This window comes from Lytechinus pictus, chromosome 3, assembly GCF_037042905.1.
Source record: "Lytechinus pictus isolate F3 Inbred chromosome 3, Lp3.0, whole genome shotgun sequence".
NCBI lineage: Eukaryota > Metazoa > Echinodermata > Echinoidea > Temnopleuroida > Toxopneustidae > Lytechinus > Lytechinus pictus.
This window is the reverse complement of record NC_087247.1, coordinates 16,992,191-17,010,235: the sequence shown is the minus strand read 5'-3', so window position 1 is coordinate 17,010,235 and position 18,045 is coordinate 16,992,191. Positions and strand designations below refer to the sequence as shown.

At 34.3% G+C, this 18,045-nt stretch overlaps 1 protein-coding gene across 2 annotated transcripts in view; it reads right to left on the bottom strand.

The window, feature by feature from the left end:
• Positions 1 to 18,045, bottom strand: part of LOC129257718 (dolichyl-diphosphooligosaccharide--protein glycosyltransferase subunit STT3B-like) — a 43,792-nt gene that overhangs the window by 12,386 nt on the left and 13,361 nt on the right. For both annotated transcript variants that reach the window (XM_064096515.1, XM_064096516.1), the window contains exons 4-13: positions 16,380 to 16,468; positions 9,961 to 10,049; positions 9,603 to 9,668; positions 8,487 to 8,586; positions 7,546 to 7,644; positions 5,999 to 6,145; positions 4,003 to 4,051; positions 2,563 to 2,717; positions 1,935 to 2,155; positions 320 to 507 (exon numbers count right to left, since the gene is read on the bottom strand). In XM_064096515.1, coding sequence (XP_063952585.1) covers positions 320 to 507; positions 1,935 to 2,155; positions 2,563 to 2,717; positions 4,003 to 4,051; positions 5,999 to 6,145; positions 7,546 to 7,644; positions 8,487 to 8,586; positions 9,603 to 9,668; positions 9,961 to 10,049; positions 16,380 to 16,468 — 1,203 coding nt within the window. The remainder of the gene's footprint in view (positions 1 to 319; positions 508 to 1,934; positions 2,156 to 2,562; positions 2,718 to 4,002; positions 4,052 to 5,998; positions 6,146 to 7,545; positions 7,645 to 8,486; positions 8,587 to 9,602; positions 9,669 to 9,960; positions 10,050 to 16,379; positions 16,469 to 18,045) is intronic.

Here is an 18,045-nt window from a genome sequence, read left to right as displayed (position 1 = left end):
GTCATCAGTCCCTTCATTTAGGATGTGCATATAACTATTTTGGGAAATTAAGCGAAAATAAAAAAATGTCATAACTTTCTTATTTTACAACCGACTTTGATGAAATTTTCAGTGTTTTGCTTGTTGGATCAACGTTTTATTGGGGTGGACTGGTCCTTTAATCAGTTCTTGGTTTTCCCATTACATCCACACTGAATATTCTTAACATAATTTCCATGTATCCAGATTTGCCAGGTCAACTGTATTTTCAAGATTCACATCAGCATTTTTCCTCAGCCCTGTGAACACAAACAAAAAATGAGCACACAAACATACTTACCCATCTTGATTGTGGGAAGCAAGCACTATACTAGGGCTGGAGTAGGCATTACTGGTAACCCATGTACAATGAACAGAGAATAACATGAGTGTCATGATGACAGCAACCACAACGAATCCTTTTAGGTTACCTCCCATACCCTCATCATCTTTGCCCTTGTCTGTCTTGATTCGTCGCACTTTACCAGCCTATAGGAGTCAAGAAGAAATAATAACAACAATGCAGACACAAATAGAAATATGATTATCTACAATTAATCGTTTAGATTTTTTTGTACTTGAGTAGCCATAGACTAACAAATATGTATACATGTATTATATGTAAATAGTTTTGTTGTTCTGCTCTGAAGCGCCTTGAGCACCTGATCAATGTGGAAAGTGCGCTATACAAATCTCATGTATTATATAATATTGTACAACGCCTACTTAGCTTGCTGTACGCGAGCAAATGGGAGGCTGAATGTCAAACATTTGTACCGTTGCACAAAAGACGTACCATCCAAAATGTACCGTTGCACGGCTTTAGGAGGTGACGTCACAATACGATTCAATTCATTGCGCTCAGTAAAAATGCAGGTGCAATACGCGTATAGTCTGCTGGCTAAATGCGCAATGCTGCCCAAGGTGTTCGCTTGTGGGATTTTGCTTTTCGCTTTTCATATTTTTGCTCCCTTTTCATAGATTACTGCAGGAAAAACTCTTTGTTTTTTCATAAATTCGCTAAACTCCGAGGCGTTGTACAACACAAATAGCGAATATTCTTATTCGTGCAATGGTGCAAGATTTCGCATTCGGTGAAAGAAAGAAACACTCTATTCAACTCGGCTAACGCCTCGTTGAATAGAGCATCTTTCTTTCACCTCATGCGAAATCTCGCACCATCGCACTCATGCCTATTCGCTATTTGTATACCATTGACTGCACCTTTATATTACAGCACCCACGTTATCTATCAGTTGTGAACTTCCACTGAACATACGAGACTCGCATGTTTTGTGGCACAGATGTTTTGACACTATCATTTTGAATTTTGATGCATTCCTGATGTCCATAAGGCATCTCATAAAAAGTGACAGGAGGCCCTTTCATAAAGCTGTTCGTAAGTTAAGAGCGACTTGATGAACCTTTCTTATGTGCTAAATAATCACCAATGAACATAAAATAGAGAATATCATTTACCACATGAAGGGATCACCAGTCATTCTTAAAGTCACTCTTAACTTACAAATAGCCTTATGAAATGACCCCTGGTCTTTTAGTAGGAATCCCAGTATTAAAAAGGTATAATGTGTACATATTTCCCATTCTTTTGTCCATGATAATGGTGATGATTGATATGCAATAAGAAACTGGTTGTGCGATTCTTGCTTGAAAGATGCTGCTGTGACTTTAGGCAAGGTGACAAAGGCTAAGCTCATCAAACTGATTTCTTTTGATAAATGAGGGAAAACGGACTGCATCTGAACCTGCTTATTTGCATTAAATAAGGGAATACTACACAAAACTTGTGGTTTAACTAAACTGAACAGCCATTCTGAAGCAATTATCAAGGGGGTTGATTCAAACGCAAATTTTGTGCAACATGCCCAGATCCATCCACTGTATCCATACTCTACCTTATCATAATATTTCCTGTTCTTGCGATCAGCATCCTCTTCATCTTCCTCATCTTCTTCATCCCCTGACATGGATTTCTTGGGGAGTTCATCCACCAAGTATTCATTGAGAGTCTTGCTGATTGCTATAGCAGCGAGGATGCATACCACTGGAGTCAGAGTAAGCATCAAACGGACCATCACACCAGCAAAATATACCGCACTCAAGGCATACAAGGCAACTGAAATACAAAACAATAACAAAACGAAAATAACCTGCCTTCCTCCTAATGTCATAAGGGTGTAATGAACATTAATAAGACCGATTGGTATGAGAATAATACACTGATGAAGCATTCAAATTTTTTTCTTTGGAAATGAGAAGTAACACACTGAATATATTTCAGCATCATTTTCCTTTATGTTCAGACATGGTGAGAAAAATTGACATACTTTGGGAAACAAATGGGATCACATGCTTCAGACAAATAATTCATACTATCTTTTGATGGGTCTGCAATTTCCACTCTTTGCAACATATTTTGATGCCTCGTATAAACTTTGTAACTAAAAATGTTGCTGAACTTGCAACAAGATGTCTGAATGGGAATTCTAATCTGTTTTAATTCTAATTTTCAAAGATACTTACTGAAGACTCTCTCATCATTGATATCCTTAATGACAAACCAGAGTCCAGCTGGGAATGTACAGACCAAGATATGAAGGTCAAAGAAGAAGGACACCCATGTTGTTGGCTGATGCTCAGATACTGAGGCAATAATTGGAATGTGAATCTTTGCATAGCTGAAAAATAAACAAAACATTCATAACATTATAGAATGTTCATGAATTTTATGATAGAAATATAATTGATAAAATGAATTTCTAGAAAAACAAATTTAAAAACATTTTTAGTTTACCCTTTTTTGAGAAATGAAAAGAAAATTATCATCAAAGATAAGGAATTATATGATAAGGACCCTTAACCCCCAATTTCATATTCATGAAAAAGAAAATTGTATCAAAGGAGTAAGGACCCATATGAATTCATGAAATGAGTACTTTTTTTAGGATAGTTTGAAATTAGGGACAGTGTCCCTGACAAATAAAGAAATTACAACCAAATAATCATAATGAAATAAGCGTATGGCAAGTAAAATTTTTTTATGGGGCTCAGCAGCCAATCAAAATAAATGTATCCATGGTATTACCCAAATGGCAAAGTTACCAGAATCATCACTCTTCACAATATGGGACCCTGAACTATGGATTTTTCCACCAAAAAATGCACCTTTCAGTCACTACATAAAATATTTGTGATGAGTTACACGATATCTGTGTGTTTCTAGAAAATTCATTGCAGTATGTAGGTTATACTGCTATTCAATAAGTTGAATCAACTCCTTGGCAACAGAAAATTAGGGAAAGGATGTGATTTGAACCATAGGGAAAGGTGAAGTGCGGACTGGTGATGATCCCTTGAATGAAGCTGATCAGGCTAACAATGTTTATCCTAATTATTCCATGTTGTCATCATTTTGAACAGAATTGACCAAGAGGTGAGACTGTGAAATATGGGGACCAAAGACTTTGTGGTTAGGTCATATGAAGAGTGATGTGAAGTTATAAAAGCCATTACACCATGAAAATGCTTGTAATGGGTAACCAGTTGTCTGTATAATTTTGAATCTTTTTATAGCTACTAAACCCTCATTATCTTTAATACAGACTACTCTTTCAAATACATTTAAAATGTAATCAATATCATCTCACTCTGTGAAAATTAATCTACACTTCACATCAGCATCCTTACTTCTACAATAGAATTGATTTTGACTTGAGAGTAAACTTGGTGTAAAATACCTACTTAATCAAAGCTTGAAGTACATGTACCACTCTATATCTTCAACATAAAAATATGTTAAATGCTTATTATCATATAATAAAAAGTAATTAATCAAATACCCAGTATCAGACAGTAACTCTTAACTTAGGAGTTATCTTCAACACTACATAAGAAGTAAGATCCTTACTGTAATAGAATACAGTACAAAAACTGATGAATATAATTCATTTTCAAAACACATACCCAGTATCATACAGTGAATAGAATCTACCACTCCAGGGTGCAACATAACCTGAAAACCAAACATGAATACTAGGTTACCAAGAGATGTCATATGAATACAATGAAAATGACAAACAAGAAATTAAAAAAATATTTAAAGATATGTGCCATTTATACAAAGAGCAGACAAAACCACTAAACATTTAATAGAAATACTGGTTTTAAAAACAACTAGATTTTATTTAAGATAACCAACATCCATGAAAATGAAGAACAATTTGTTAGGCACTCGACGACACCTTAGATTTCTAGCCCCCTGTATACGCTAAATTTCATTGATCTACAAATACTATGCAAAATGATGTCCAGTGAAATATCTAAGATCAAAGATAACAGAATAAAGAAGAAATAATCACTATTTTTGTCTTCTCTGTTGTGTGAACAACTTCATATTTTGAATACTTATTTTTTTCAATACTGTTAAGAAATGAAAAGAAAGCAAAAAAGTCAATTAAAAACATGAGAGTGCTGCTCTGATGTACACACAGCTTGCCAATATAAACTTATTAAGGAAAATGCAGTGTTCAATTTTTTTCATTGAAAATGACATCAAAATTGTAACATCGGGTTCAATTGTTATGAAAACACTGTGATAGCATTTATAGCTAATTGTCACAGAACCAGTTTGCATTGGGAGGCTGAGTTTATACATTCAGATTATATTCTGGTAAAACTATAAAAACAAAATAAAAAACAGGCGGTCCAAAAAAAAAAAAAAAATATATCTTTGTGCACTAATTTACTAACAAGGCTGGGATCTCATTGCCTATACAGTACATGTTTAAATGCTACCAAGATTTACCTTTCAGTGATAGGGGGAGGTTGGTCTACACTGAGTTGTCTGCTAAAAATTGTCTAAACATTAACCCTATATAGACTGGGCTATTTCGACACCTAAGAAGACTGGAGGGGGGGGGGGGGGGCTGATTCAGCCCCCCCCCCTTATGATCTCGGCCGTCGATCGCGCGATCGCGACGAAAATTGGCATACGCATTACCCATGGCATTATCTACAAAACTATAATATCAAATTCTGCGAAAAATCTCATTGCTCATTAATTATGCTAATTTATGCATATCATAAGTTTGCTCTAATTAATAAAATAATGCCCCTAAAATGCTAAATTTTGTTTCACATACCGTACTCTAGATAGGCATCTGATCAAATTCATTTTTCAAAAATTTCAAAAAAACATTTATTTTCCTATGTATTCTAATGTTTTCTAAATTTCTTATGTATTTCTCAGTTTTTCGACTATTTGTTTTTTATTGTTTTTTCAATGGAAATTGTCGGGGACAAGATAAAATTAATTGATTTTAAGCAGTAAAAGGAAAAATAATGATACATTTATGAATTTTGGCTAAAAACACTATTTGCATTGGATTTTTACACAAATTCAAATTTTTTAGTAATTTTGGGTCTGCATGCACTTACGAAATGTTGCGTAATTTCGGAACCGCGTATCCGAGGGTCACATTTTGGTCTCAAAAGTTGCGCGAGACTTGAAAGTAAAAAGTCAGCGAGCGAAGCGGTCAAAACATTTCGAGCGGCGGATTTATCACGGAAAATGTCGGGTTAAATTTGAATTACTCTTTGTCAATGACACACAAATTGTCATAGAAGGCAAGAAAAATCCAGCAAACATGAGAATCAAGAAATAAAACATTCAGTTAAAAATAAAAATAGCTGGATAGAATTTTCTAACATAAAAGGGGTATTGCAACAAACTTACAACCAACTGCAAATATGTAAGGTCCCTAAATCAATTAAAAAACCCCCACATATTTGCAATTCCTTGCTGGTTTGCTTCTGCCTGGAAAACCAGTTACAGAAGTTATCCCTCAGTAGCAATTTTGCAGTTGATAATTGCAACTGATAACTAATAAGTTCTGAGCAACACCCTTACCTCTATGGAGATACCACACAAACATCTCAATTTCTTTAAAATTTTACTCACCTGCATAAGTTAAGAATACTACCCCCAAGAAAGTGATTCCTGCTGTACCGAGCACCCCAAAGAAGAACAGAGAGCGAAATTCCTGCTTGGTCAAGAAATCTTGAATATATCTCAGGAAGGCAAAGGCTTGTAGCAGAACAAAGGTACCTGGTGAAAGACGGCAAAAGAACAAACTCAACAGATGAGTTGATGACAGTGCCTTAATTAATCAATAGCCATGGATACCCTATTGATTAGCCTCAATGCCCCTTCACTGACTTTGAATATTTCTGTTCCCTTTTAACTTGTTCCCATTTGTGCTGTTATATAAAAATGTGCCATTTTGAAAAGAGCTTTTGCCCTATATGGAAATTTAAGGCCAGTGAGAAGAATCCTCAATCAATTTTCTCATACTAGAATCAGACACACATAAATCACGAATCAAAATGCAATCACAAAGCATTGTTAGTGCAGGATAGTGTACAAATAATTCTTGAAGGACGTTCCACAGTTAAAATGAAATCCATGTCATTTTCATCAAATTTTGCAGAGTTACTATAGATCCTGAATATTTCAAATATTAAAAAAATAACATGGGTTCATGTGCTTGATTTTTTGCTATTGATTTTTTAAGTTCATCTGATTTGAAGTTCTTCAGAAATGCACATTTAAAAGGTTTGGACATTTCTAGACCCCCCCCCCCCCAAGATTACTACGTTGAGTTTAAACATCTATTACTTAGTTAAAATCCATGTAAATTTCATCAAATTACTTAAGAGGTGTAAACATTAAAATATAGGAGTTCATGTGCTTGTTTTTAAACTATCAACACTTTTGTAGGAGGAAATGAGCTTTTTAAATCACCCAAATTGCCAAAATGCTTTGTATCTATGTGAGGGAATATATATCAAACTGTTCTACCATTTATTTGACCTAGAGGTCATATTTGTCATGCTTTGCAGTAATGCTAAGTACAGTCTTCTGAAATTGGAGAGGTATTTAAAAAACGGTTCCATGGATTATTTTCAGCTAATTAGCTTCATAATATGCCGTTAGAAGATCAAGGGGAAAATCCACTGATACCTATAGCTTTTATTAATCACTTATTCATCCTTTATGACGCCAAAGCGCATAGCGTAAAATATGCGCAGATCATGATGCACACAAACTTAAATGTGGAATGTCCTTAATTCAGAAGAAGCTAATTCTCCTCCATCTCACACTTACATGTATTCACCATACATCATACTGAACATGATTCCAAATGCATGCAATGCATGTTACATATCAAAGACCTATCTCCCATGTGCTTTTTTCAAAAATGAAATTTCAATATAAACTGATTCCCCAGAATTACCTTTCAAAACACACCATTTTAAACATTTGTATGTGTTCTGCAAGACGTTTACTTCTATGACAGAAAAAAAATAATTGAAAGCAACCTTTGTCTGAATAGTTAATTGAATAACCAGCATTCCATCTGCTCCTTGCACAAACTTAATTATAACCAATTCCAATGAAGATTTGCAATACTGAAACGTAGAGCATATATTGTACATGGACTTTACCTGCAGCCGCCATATGTTCACTGGTTCGTACAGGCTGAAAGCCTACAAATGGCACCTGCATAGACATCAGTGTTCCCAAAATGTAAAATGTACAGAATGCTGAAAGACAATCAGTAAATATGCATGAATTAGTACAATTGTTTATTAAGAGATAAAATCACAAATCATATCATCTTACTTTTGGGCCTGGGATGAATACCCTTTTCGCCATTTGATTGTTCACCAATCAAATACTTCCAACAATCAACGCTCCAGATTATCAGACATCACAAAAAAATTGACCTCTTTATATGACCTAGAAGTGGTCATATATAATAAGCAAGCCGACTCAGTGGGGTGTCCCAGTACAGCGCCTATGACATGCACATGAACATAACTGAAAGGTGCAGTCAGCGGTGTGGCCGCCATTGTCACGTATTCAGAGTTACAATGTTTGGAATTCATTAAATTCAGCATAGATTTCATTTGATATCTTGCACTTTGTTCTCAAATACCAAAGATTACAGCATGTACTTTTGATAACTGAATGTCTCAAATTGGTAATCAAACTCTGGCAAACCTTTGATTAGTGTAAAACGTAGTATTCGGTTGCCGATTATTGGAAAATTGATCAAATGTATTGATTGTACAAGTTTGTACAAGTATGGTGCGTTCATATCGCGCTTATTACCAGTATAGCCTAATAAGCTTTGCTAGTGTCAAAATACTTTAAAAGTATGTAAAATAATATTTATCAAAATTTCTTTTGCAGTATTATGCAGACAATGCAATATGGCAAAACCCCTCCTAGCCCCCCCCCCCAAAAAAAAAAAGATAATCCGGCATAAATGTTTTAATGACAGGAAAAATTCAAAGAACAAGAACTTAGGATCTGTTTTAAAAATATTCAGCAATGGCTCATGATCAGAGAATGAAAAATACCATGTAAAAAAATGACTCACCAACATAGATACGATTTGAGAAACGTCCCATTAGCAATAGGACACATACATGGAGGGGGATGAGGTTGATAATGAATACATAACCTCCCCATGCTGATACCTGCAACAAATCAAAATCAGAACATTATTTCAGGTGAATATAGTTATGTTATCTTGTTTCTTTACAAGACACAATAACAATATTGATGAAGAAATTCTTTGTCTTGTACATTGCATAACAGCCCTTGGCCACATGATACATAGATGTATTAGATCAATTAAAATTTTAAATTCCAATTCTGATTGGTTGATACTTGATTGTGTACTCTGAACATTATGAACATTGAAACAATTTCCTTGATTGGTCATCACCATTTTGCAATTGATTGCAAATGTTTGTATACTTTGTACGCTATGAACATTGCAACAATTACCTTGATTGGTCATCACCATTCTGCGATTGATTGCAAATCTTTGTATACTTTGTAGGCTATGAACATTGACACAATTACCTTGATTGGTCATCACCATTCTGCGATTGATTGCAAATCTTTGTATACTTTGTACGCTATGAACATTGAAACAATTACCTTGATTGGTCATCACCATTCTGCGATTGATTGCAAATCTTTGTATACTTTGTACGCTATGAACATTGAAACAATTACCTTGATTGGTCATCACCATTCTGCGGTTGATTGCAAATCTTTGTATACTTTGTAGGCTATGAACATTGCAACAATTACCTTGATTGGTCATCACCATTCTGCGATTGATTGCAAATCTTTGTATACTTTGTAGGCTATGAACATTGCAACAATTACCTTGATTGGTCATCACCATTCTGCGATTGATTGCAAATCTTTGTATACTTTGTAGGCTATGAACATTGAAACAATTACCTTGATTGGTCATCACCATTTTGCAATCGATTGCAAATGTTTGTATACTCTGAACACTATAAACATTGCAACAATTCCCTTTATTGGACATCAACATTCTGCGATTAATTGAAAATATTTGCATACTCTGAACACTATAATCATTTCAACAATTCCCTTGAAATTTTCATCTGAGAAACAAGTTTCCTTTTTTTCTTAAAAAGATGCACTGTATAATACTGATTGATTTACTAACCATATAGAAGTATGAAAGCGCTGTAGCAGAAGCCCAAGCTACAGAACCCGTCTTTACTGCCTTCAACTGTAAACAAAACATATTATGTCAAAATGATCAACACATTTTTAGAGTTCATGCATGAGAGATAATAAAGCATGAAGCATGATTCAAATATGTAGAAAAAAAAACAGACATAACAATCAATTTTTTTAAATAATTTTCTATCAAATCTTCTATCCTTCAAGCTGTTTAATATAATCAAACTTGTAAAAATGTATTTTTCAGTGATTTTTTTGGTCCATATGTTAATATGTCATATGGCAAATCTAAAAAAAACAACATTTCTTTAAAACTTTGTATGAGGTTCTGCACTTACCCATAGATAGTAGGTGAAAAGCAGAGCAAATATGGCAATTCCTTCATTGTCATATGACCCAGCAACTGATCGAGATATGTAACCCGGAACTGAGGACAAAAGTAATGATTGCATATCAATATAAAAAGGAGTAAAAATATATATATTGCAGGTACACAGTGATAAACTAAAAACATAGATTGTAAAATGTCTTCTCTAACATTTTGTGTGCCATTTTTTAATCATTATACACTGTCTATTTTTAGAATACTTTGGTTATCAAAATCACTATTTACAGTACATTTTAACCCTAAATCTCCCGGGGTATTTTTATTCCTGTCATTCCGGGGGGGGGGGGGGCGGGGCGGGCCATTGTTAAGATCTCAGCCGCGGATTGCGCGATCACAACAAAAATTTGCATGATGGTAGAGAATGACGTAATCTACGCAGTTGCATTGGTAAATTTCACTGAATTCATATATTTTTATTTTATATGAATTAATTATGCTAATTTATTCATGAAATCATACTTTTTGCTCTGATTCACTAAATAAAGCTCCTAGAATGCTATTTTTGGTGAAAATATTCTTTATAGCATTCCTAACAATTGTGAATGAAAAAAATTATGGTACCAAGACCGATTTCTTATGTATTTTATTGTTTTTTTAATTTCTTATGTATTTCCTTGTTTTTTACTTTTTGTTTTTTTATTGTTTTTTCGATGGAAATCGTTCCAGACTTAATTCTGATCATAAACAAGGCAAAATTAATTAAGTTTAATCAGTAAAAGTAGAAATAATGATATATTTATGAATTTTGGCTAAATACACAATTTGCATTGGATTTGTACATGAAATCAAGTTTATGAGCAATTTTGGGTCTGACATGCACTTACATAATGTTGCGTAATGTCGTAACCGCGTACCCGGGTGTCACAAATTTGGTCTCAAAATTTGTGCGGAACTTGAAAGTAAAAAGTCAGTGAGCGGCGAGGTCAAAAAAATTTGCGCAGCAGATATATCACGAAAATTGTTGAGGGGGGGCCATTATGGCCCCCCGGGAGAATTAGGGTTAAGAAGTGACTCTTTTACAAAGGATTATCATATTTTAGAACAAAAGTAGTACGAGCTTTATAAATACCTGTATATTGACATGTGCATCAGGTATCAATCATCTGTTAAAAAGTGTCTACTAAAATATTTGGGAATTCTGAGTTCTGACACAAGAATACCCATGCCTTTCAATACAAATTAGCAGACTCCTATGAGGCGCCGAATGTACCAATATTATATAGAACAATTATTTGTTATATAATCATTATTTATTAAATAATAACTATTATTTATATATAATTTACATTTTATTTGTAAATAACTACTATTATATAAAATATCATTTCTAATTATTTATATATAATTCCAAGTAATACTTCATTATTTGTAAATAATAATAGTTCGACATTCCATTATTTATAAATAATGATTATTTGTTTTTCATTATTTATAAATAATGATTATTTGTTTTTCATTATTTATAAATAATGATTATTTGTTTTTCATTATTTATAAATAATGATTATTTGTTTTTCATTATTTACAAATAATGATTATTTGTTTTTCATTATTTATAAATAATGATTATTTGTTTTTCATTATTTATAAATAATGATTATTTGTTTTTCATTATTTATAAATAATTTGTTGAGTTTTCCATTATTTATAAATAATGATTATTTGTTAAATAATGAAAACGTCTACTTCATTATTTATAAATAATCATTACTTATATACAAATAACCATTATTTATTAAATAATGCCATTATTTATTATATAATGCCATTATTTATTATATAATGCCATTATTTATTATATAATGCCATTATTTATTAAATAATGGAAAACTCGCTATAACATGCAAATGTGGGACCGCCCATGATATGAATATTCATGATGCGATTTCCTTTTTCGTGATTTTTCTTCACAAATTTTTGTCCATTTCCTCTTCATAATGACATTTCTTGAAGCAATTTTCTAGGGATATGGTCTGATTGTAATATTCTTTATTTTCTATATAACTTCGTCTTCGTAGAAATATCAAAAAGTGTAATTTTATACGATTTTTCCTACAGTTCACAATCCCCATAGGCGCGCGTGTATCGTAGGGACAACCGGTGAATCGACGGAGTGCTCTTCATCGAAATACTACGTTGGTTGGTCCCCGGCAGTGGCGGGCGGAATTTAGCCTGAATCCTCGATGGAAGTCGATCAAGTGCATATGAGCTGAGAGAGTGAAATATCAGTGTACTTGTACAGGCCCTTCTACTTTTTATAAATATTTCTTGTTGCTTTTTTTGTTAAGTTAATTTTTCCTGGTGTAGAGATAAGTTTCAGTTCTAATAATGCACTTCAAATACATTTTGGAGTGTCTGTTTGAGGCGTTTGGGGCGATTTCACCCTGGCCCCAAAATGCTCGCAACGACAATACGGGGGCATGATGACCCCTAAATTTTTTAAAACTTATTTTTCTATTGAAAATTATCACAAAATTCACCAAAAGTGTGCACGAAAGCCTTCGTATTTCACTTTTAAAACTCCAAAAAGTGCCCAAATGACAAGCTTGGTCGCTTCGCTGTGTCGCTTTCAACTTGAGAACGTTTACGCGTCTGCTTCCCCCCCCCCCCCCCCCTCCTCCGAAAGAAATTCTGTATACGGCCATGCTCTAAAGAGCCTGGCACATTGATTTATGTATACTTTCATTTTCATTATTTTTATCTCATTATCAACATGGCCTTACGCAGAATTTTTTCCAGGGGGGCCGGGGCCGGAGCATGACGCGCGTAAACTTTCTCAAAAAAATCTTGAAAGCGAGACAGCCACGGGACCAAGCCCAAATGACAAGCTTGGTCGCTTCGCTGTCTCGCTTTCAACTTGAGAACGTTTACGCGCGTCTGCCCGGCCCACCCCCCGAAAGAAATTCTGTGAACGGCCATGCTCAAAAGAGCATATATGGCACATTGATTTATATGTACTTTTCATTTTCATTATTTTTATCACATTATCATCATGGCCTTACACAGAATTTTTCCCGGGGGGGGGGGGGGGGGGGGGGGGGGAGCAGCTAGGACGCGCGTAAAGTTTCTCAAAAAAATCTTGAAAGCGAAACAGCGACGCGACCAAGCTCAAATGATAAGCTTGGTCGCTTCGCTTTTTCAAGATTTTTATGAGAAAGTTTACGCGTCTGCTTCCCCCCCCCCCCCCCTCCTCCGAAAGAAATTCTGTATACGGCCATGCTCTAAAGAGCCTGGCACATTGATTTATGTATACTTCATTTTCATTATTTTTATCTCATTATCATCATGGCCTTACGCAGAATTTTTTCCGGGGGGGGGGGGGTGGGGGGAGCAGGACGCGCGTAAACTTTCTCATAAAAATCTTGAAAAAGCGAAGCGACCAAGCTTATCATTTGAGCTTGGTCGCGTCGCTGTTTCGCTTTCAAGATTTTTTTGAGAAACTTTACGCGCGTCCTAGCTGCTCCCCCCCCCCCCCCCCCCGGTAAAAATTCTGTGTAAGGCCATGATGATAATGTGATAAAAATAATGAAAATGAAAAGTACATATAAATCAATGTGCCATATATGCTCTTTTGAGCATGGCCGTTCACAGAATTTCTTTCGGGGGGTGGGCCGGGCAGACGCGCGTAAACGTTCTCAAGTTGAAAGCGAGACAGCGAAGCGACCAAGCTTGTCATTTGGGCTTGGTCCCGTGGCTGTCTCGCTTTCAAGATTTTTTTGAGAAAGTTTACGCGCGTCATGCTCCGGCCCCGGCCCCCCTGGAAAAAATTCTGCGTAAGGCCATGTTGATAATGAGATAAAAATAATGAAAATGAAAGTATACATAAATCAATGTGCCAGGCTCTTTAGAGCATGGCCGTATACAGAATTTCTTTCGGAGGAGGGGGGGGGGGGGGGGGAAGCAGACGCGTAAACGTTCTCAAGTTGAAAGCGACACAGCGAAGCGACCAAGCTTGTCATTTGGGCACTTTTTGGAGTTTTAAAAGTGAAATACGAAGGCTTTCGTGCACACTTTTGGTGAATTTTGTGATAATTTTCAATAGAAAAATAAGTTTTAAAAAATTTAGGGGTCATCATGCCCCCGTATTGTCGTTGCGAGCATTTTGGGGCCAGGGTGAAATCGCCCCAAACGCCTCAAACAGACACTCCAAAATGTATTTGAAGTGCATTATTAGAACTGAAACTTATCTCTACACCAGGAAAAATTAACTTAACAAAAAAAGCAACAAGAAATATTTATAAAAAGTAGAAGGGCCTGTACAAGTACACTGATATTTCACTCTCTCAGCTCATATGCACTTGATCGACTTCCATCGAGGATTCAGGCTAAATTCCGCCCGCCACTGCCGGGGACCAACCAACGTAGTATTTCGATGAAGAGCACTCCGTCGATTCACCGGTTGTCCCTACGATACACGCGCGCCTATGGGGATTGTGAACTGTAGGAAAAATCGTATAAAATTACACTTTTTGATATTTCTACGAAGACGAAGTTATATAGAAAATAAAGAATATTACAATCAGACCATATCCCTAGAAAATTGCTTCAAGAAATGTCATTATGAAGAGGAAATGGACAAAAATTTGTGAAGAAAAATCACGAAAAAGGAAATCGCATCATGAATATTCATATCATGGGCGGTCCCACATTTGCATGTTATAGCGAGTTTTCCATTATTTAATAAATAATGGCATTATATAATAAATAATGGCATTATATAATAAATAATGGCATTATATAATAAATAATGGCATTATTTAATAAATAATGGTTATTTGTATATAAGTAATGATTATTTATAAATAATGAAGTAGACGTTTTCATTATTTAACAAATAATCATTATTTATAAATAATGGAAAACTCAACAAATTATTTATAAATAATGAAAAACAAATAATCATTATTTATAAATAATGAAAAACAAATAATCATTATTTATAAATAATGAAAAACAAATAATCATTATTTGTAAATAATGAAAAACAAATAATCATTATTTATAAATAATGAAAAACAAATAATCATTATTTATAAATAATGAAAAACAAATAATCATTATTTATAAATAATGAAAAACAAATAATCATTATTTATAAATAATGGAATGTCGAACTATTATTATTTACAAATAATGAAGTATTACTTGGAATTATATATAAATAATTAGAAATGATATTTTATATAATAGTAGTTATTTACAAATAAAATGTAAATTATATATAAATAATAGTTATTATTTAATAAATAATGATTATATAACAAATAATTGTTCTATATAATATTGGTACATTCGGCGCCTCATAGACTCCACCCATTCGTACATAGATGCAAAATGTATGTTTGTACATATTTACAGTATTAACTTACATTCTTTTCAGACAAACCAGTGCAGGGAATAATCTTATTTCTCAAATTTGATTAGCAGTTTGTTGAGAAAATGTTTTTAACAAATTCTGTACAGTCCTATGGTAACAATTTGCAACACAAAAGAAATTTTGTGTAGCAGCCCAGCACAAAAGCCTAGCAAATTGCAATGCGATACCAACAAATTTATTTTCTGCAGTAACAGAAACTACTCACTGATCGTTAAACTCACTCGTATATCACATCTATCTATTTCCTCTGGTCCCCATTTTTTTTTTACTACCAATTGAAGTTTGAAACAAAGATAGTTTTACAGGCCATAATGCATACCAGCTTACCCTACTCAAATCCAACTATTAATTTCTGACCGGTGCTTTGATGAAAATAAATGTAATGAAAAGATGATAATTGCTATGTTATCGTAAGTAATTAGACAAAAAAATGCAAATTCTACATGTACTTGGGATCACTTTTTAGTAAAAATGACCTCAGCTATATCAAGTGGTTATTGCAAAGACTTTGAACTTGAATTGATTAAGATTTTTAACTGGGTTATTTCAGACAAGGATATGGGGGGATCCTTTTCCTTTTTCTTATGTTATTACATGAAATCATAATTGTTTTATTTTTTCATAAAAGTGTAAATGATGTGTCCCCATTATAGTGAAATAAGTTACAGCAAGAAATAACTAATGCACTTAATCAGTTGTCAATCCAATTGTTTAGTTCTTGGTAGAAAAATTTTGAATAAACATAATTTCAATAAAATACAAAAGAACAAGTGGGGATATGACATCATCAGTCCACCTAATGAATATTCATGAAGTCATGCCTACAATGTAGAACTGTTTCACCGGAATAATGCAAATTAAAAAAATTCAATAACGTTATTATTTGTTATTCGATTTTTATCAAATTTTCAGCATTTTGCTCTGTGAATTTTACTTTATTTATGGAGATTAAACATTTTCAGCCCTGAGAATCCCTTTAAATGTAAACTTACCAATAGCAATGAAGCATGCTGCCAATAAACCAGCACTTGTATCCCAAAGCTCAGATGTTAAGCCATATGCTGCTAGTGCTGTAAGCCCACTGCAATATACAAGGAAACAAAACCAACAGTACAAAAACCACATTTATTATCAGGCCTGAGCTTTCAAATTACTAGTGACTATCACTGAAGCCATGCTGGGATATCTGCAATATGCTACATGTACACAGCATACATGATGTGATTATGTGAAATGCACTGCCATGTACAAGATGAGGTTTTGCATGCATTATTGGTAATACACTGTACCTCAGTCACATTTGCTCTACGGTGGCTGTACGGCGAGTACAAAACAGCAATTTTACTATTTTTATTCATATGCAGGTAATGCAGCTATTACAAAAATGTTAAAACGGCTGTTTTCGACTCGCCGTATGGCCAAGGGATTATAGTACTATGAATAATTGAAATTGAAAATACTGAAATTTCTTCTTGTAACTGGCATTTTGAATTCTTGAAGCAACAATCATACTCGAAGATTTTGATTTTAATATGAATTCAACAAGTGAATCAAGGTTCATTCATAAATGGAATTTGTAGACAAAATTGTATGATATGATTTTAACAAATTTCCCTCAAAATGTAAAACAAAGTGACGTTTCTCTTGGTCTGAGTGACCACAATCTTGTATACATTGTTCGTAAATTGTATAAAAACACTGTAGGCCTACAACCCAAATACATATAGGTTGTTTAAGAATTTTGATGAGCAGGTATTCCTGCGAGATTTAGGTGAGACTGATTTGCCGAGCTGTCTCATCAGAGATGACATTTCGGAGGCGTGGTCTATTTGGAGATTGAAATTTAATGAAGTTTGTGATAAACACACTCCACTCGTAAGTCGTAACACAGAGTCCGGGGCTATAAAACAAAGTGGGTGACAAGAAAGTACCGTATGTCGCCCTCACTCAATTACGAGATAGACTAAAATGCAAAGCTGACAAAAGTAAATTACAAGGTCGAAAATATTAAAGGGGGGTACGAAATCACATCAATAACGATAGAACTATGCTGAAAAAGAAATATTATGTAACTGGTGTATAAGAAAACAAGAGAAACCCTCGGAAACTTTGGAAACTTTATTCCACTATTCAAGGGTGGTGAGAGATTAGACTTGAATAATTATAGGCCCATCTCCATAATACCTGTTGTTATGAAGCTTATGGAAAGGGCAGTCACGGTCAGTTACAAGAATACTTTACAGAAAATAATATTCTCTCCCCAAACCAATCAGGCTTTCGTAAAGGTCATAGTACCCACACTGTTTTAACTTATTTCTCTGATTTTATTTATAAACAAATGTACAAGGGTCAAGTGACAGGCGCAGTCTTTATAGACCTGCGCAAGGCATTCCATTCAGTAGATCATAAAATTCTGATAGAAAAACTAGTAAACTACGTAAATACGGTATACTTGGAAAAGAAAGACATTGGTTTATGCAATACCTAACTGATCGGAAACAAAAAGTGGTATTAGGAAATTATGGATCTGATTGGGGAACCAGTGTCAGGTGTACCACAAGGCGCCAATTTGGGCCTGTTATTGTTCACTATTATGGTAAATGACCTTCCTAATGTGGTATTCGAATGCCAATGAAGGTCTAGCGTCCTTTGGCAAGG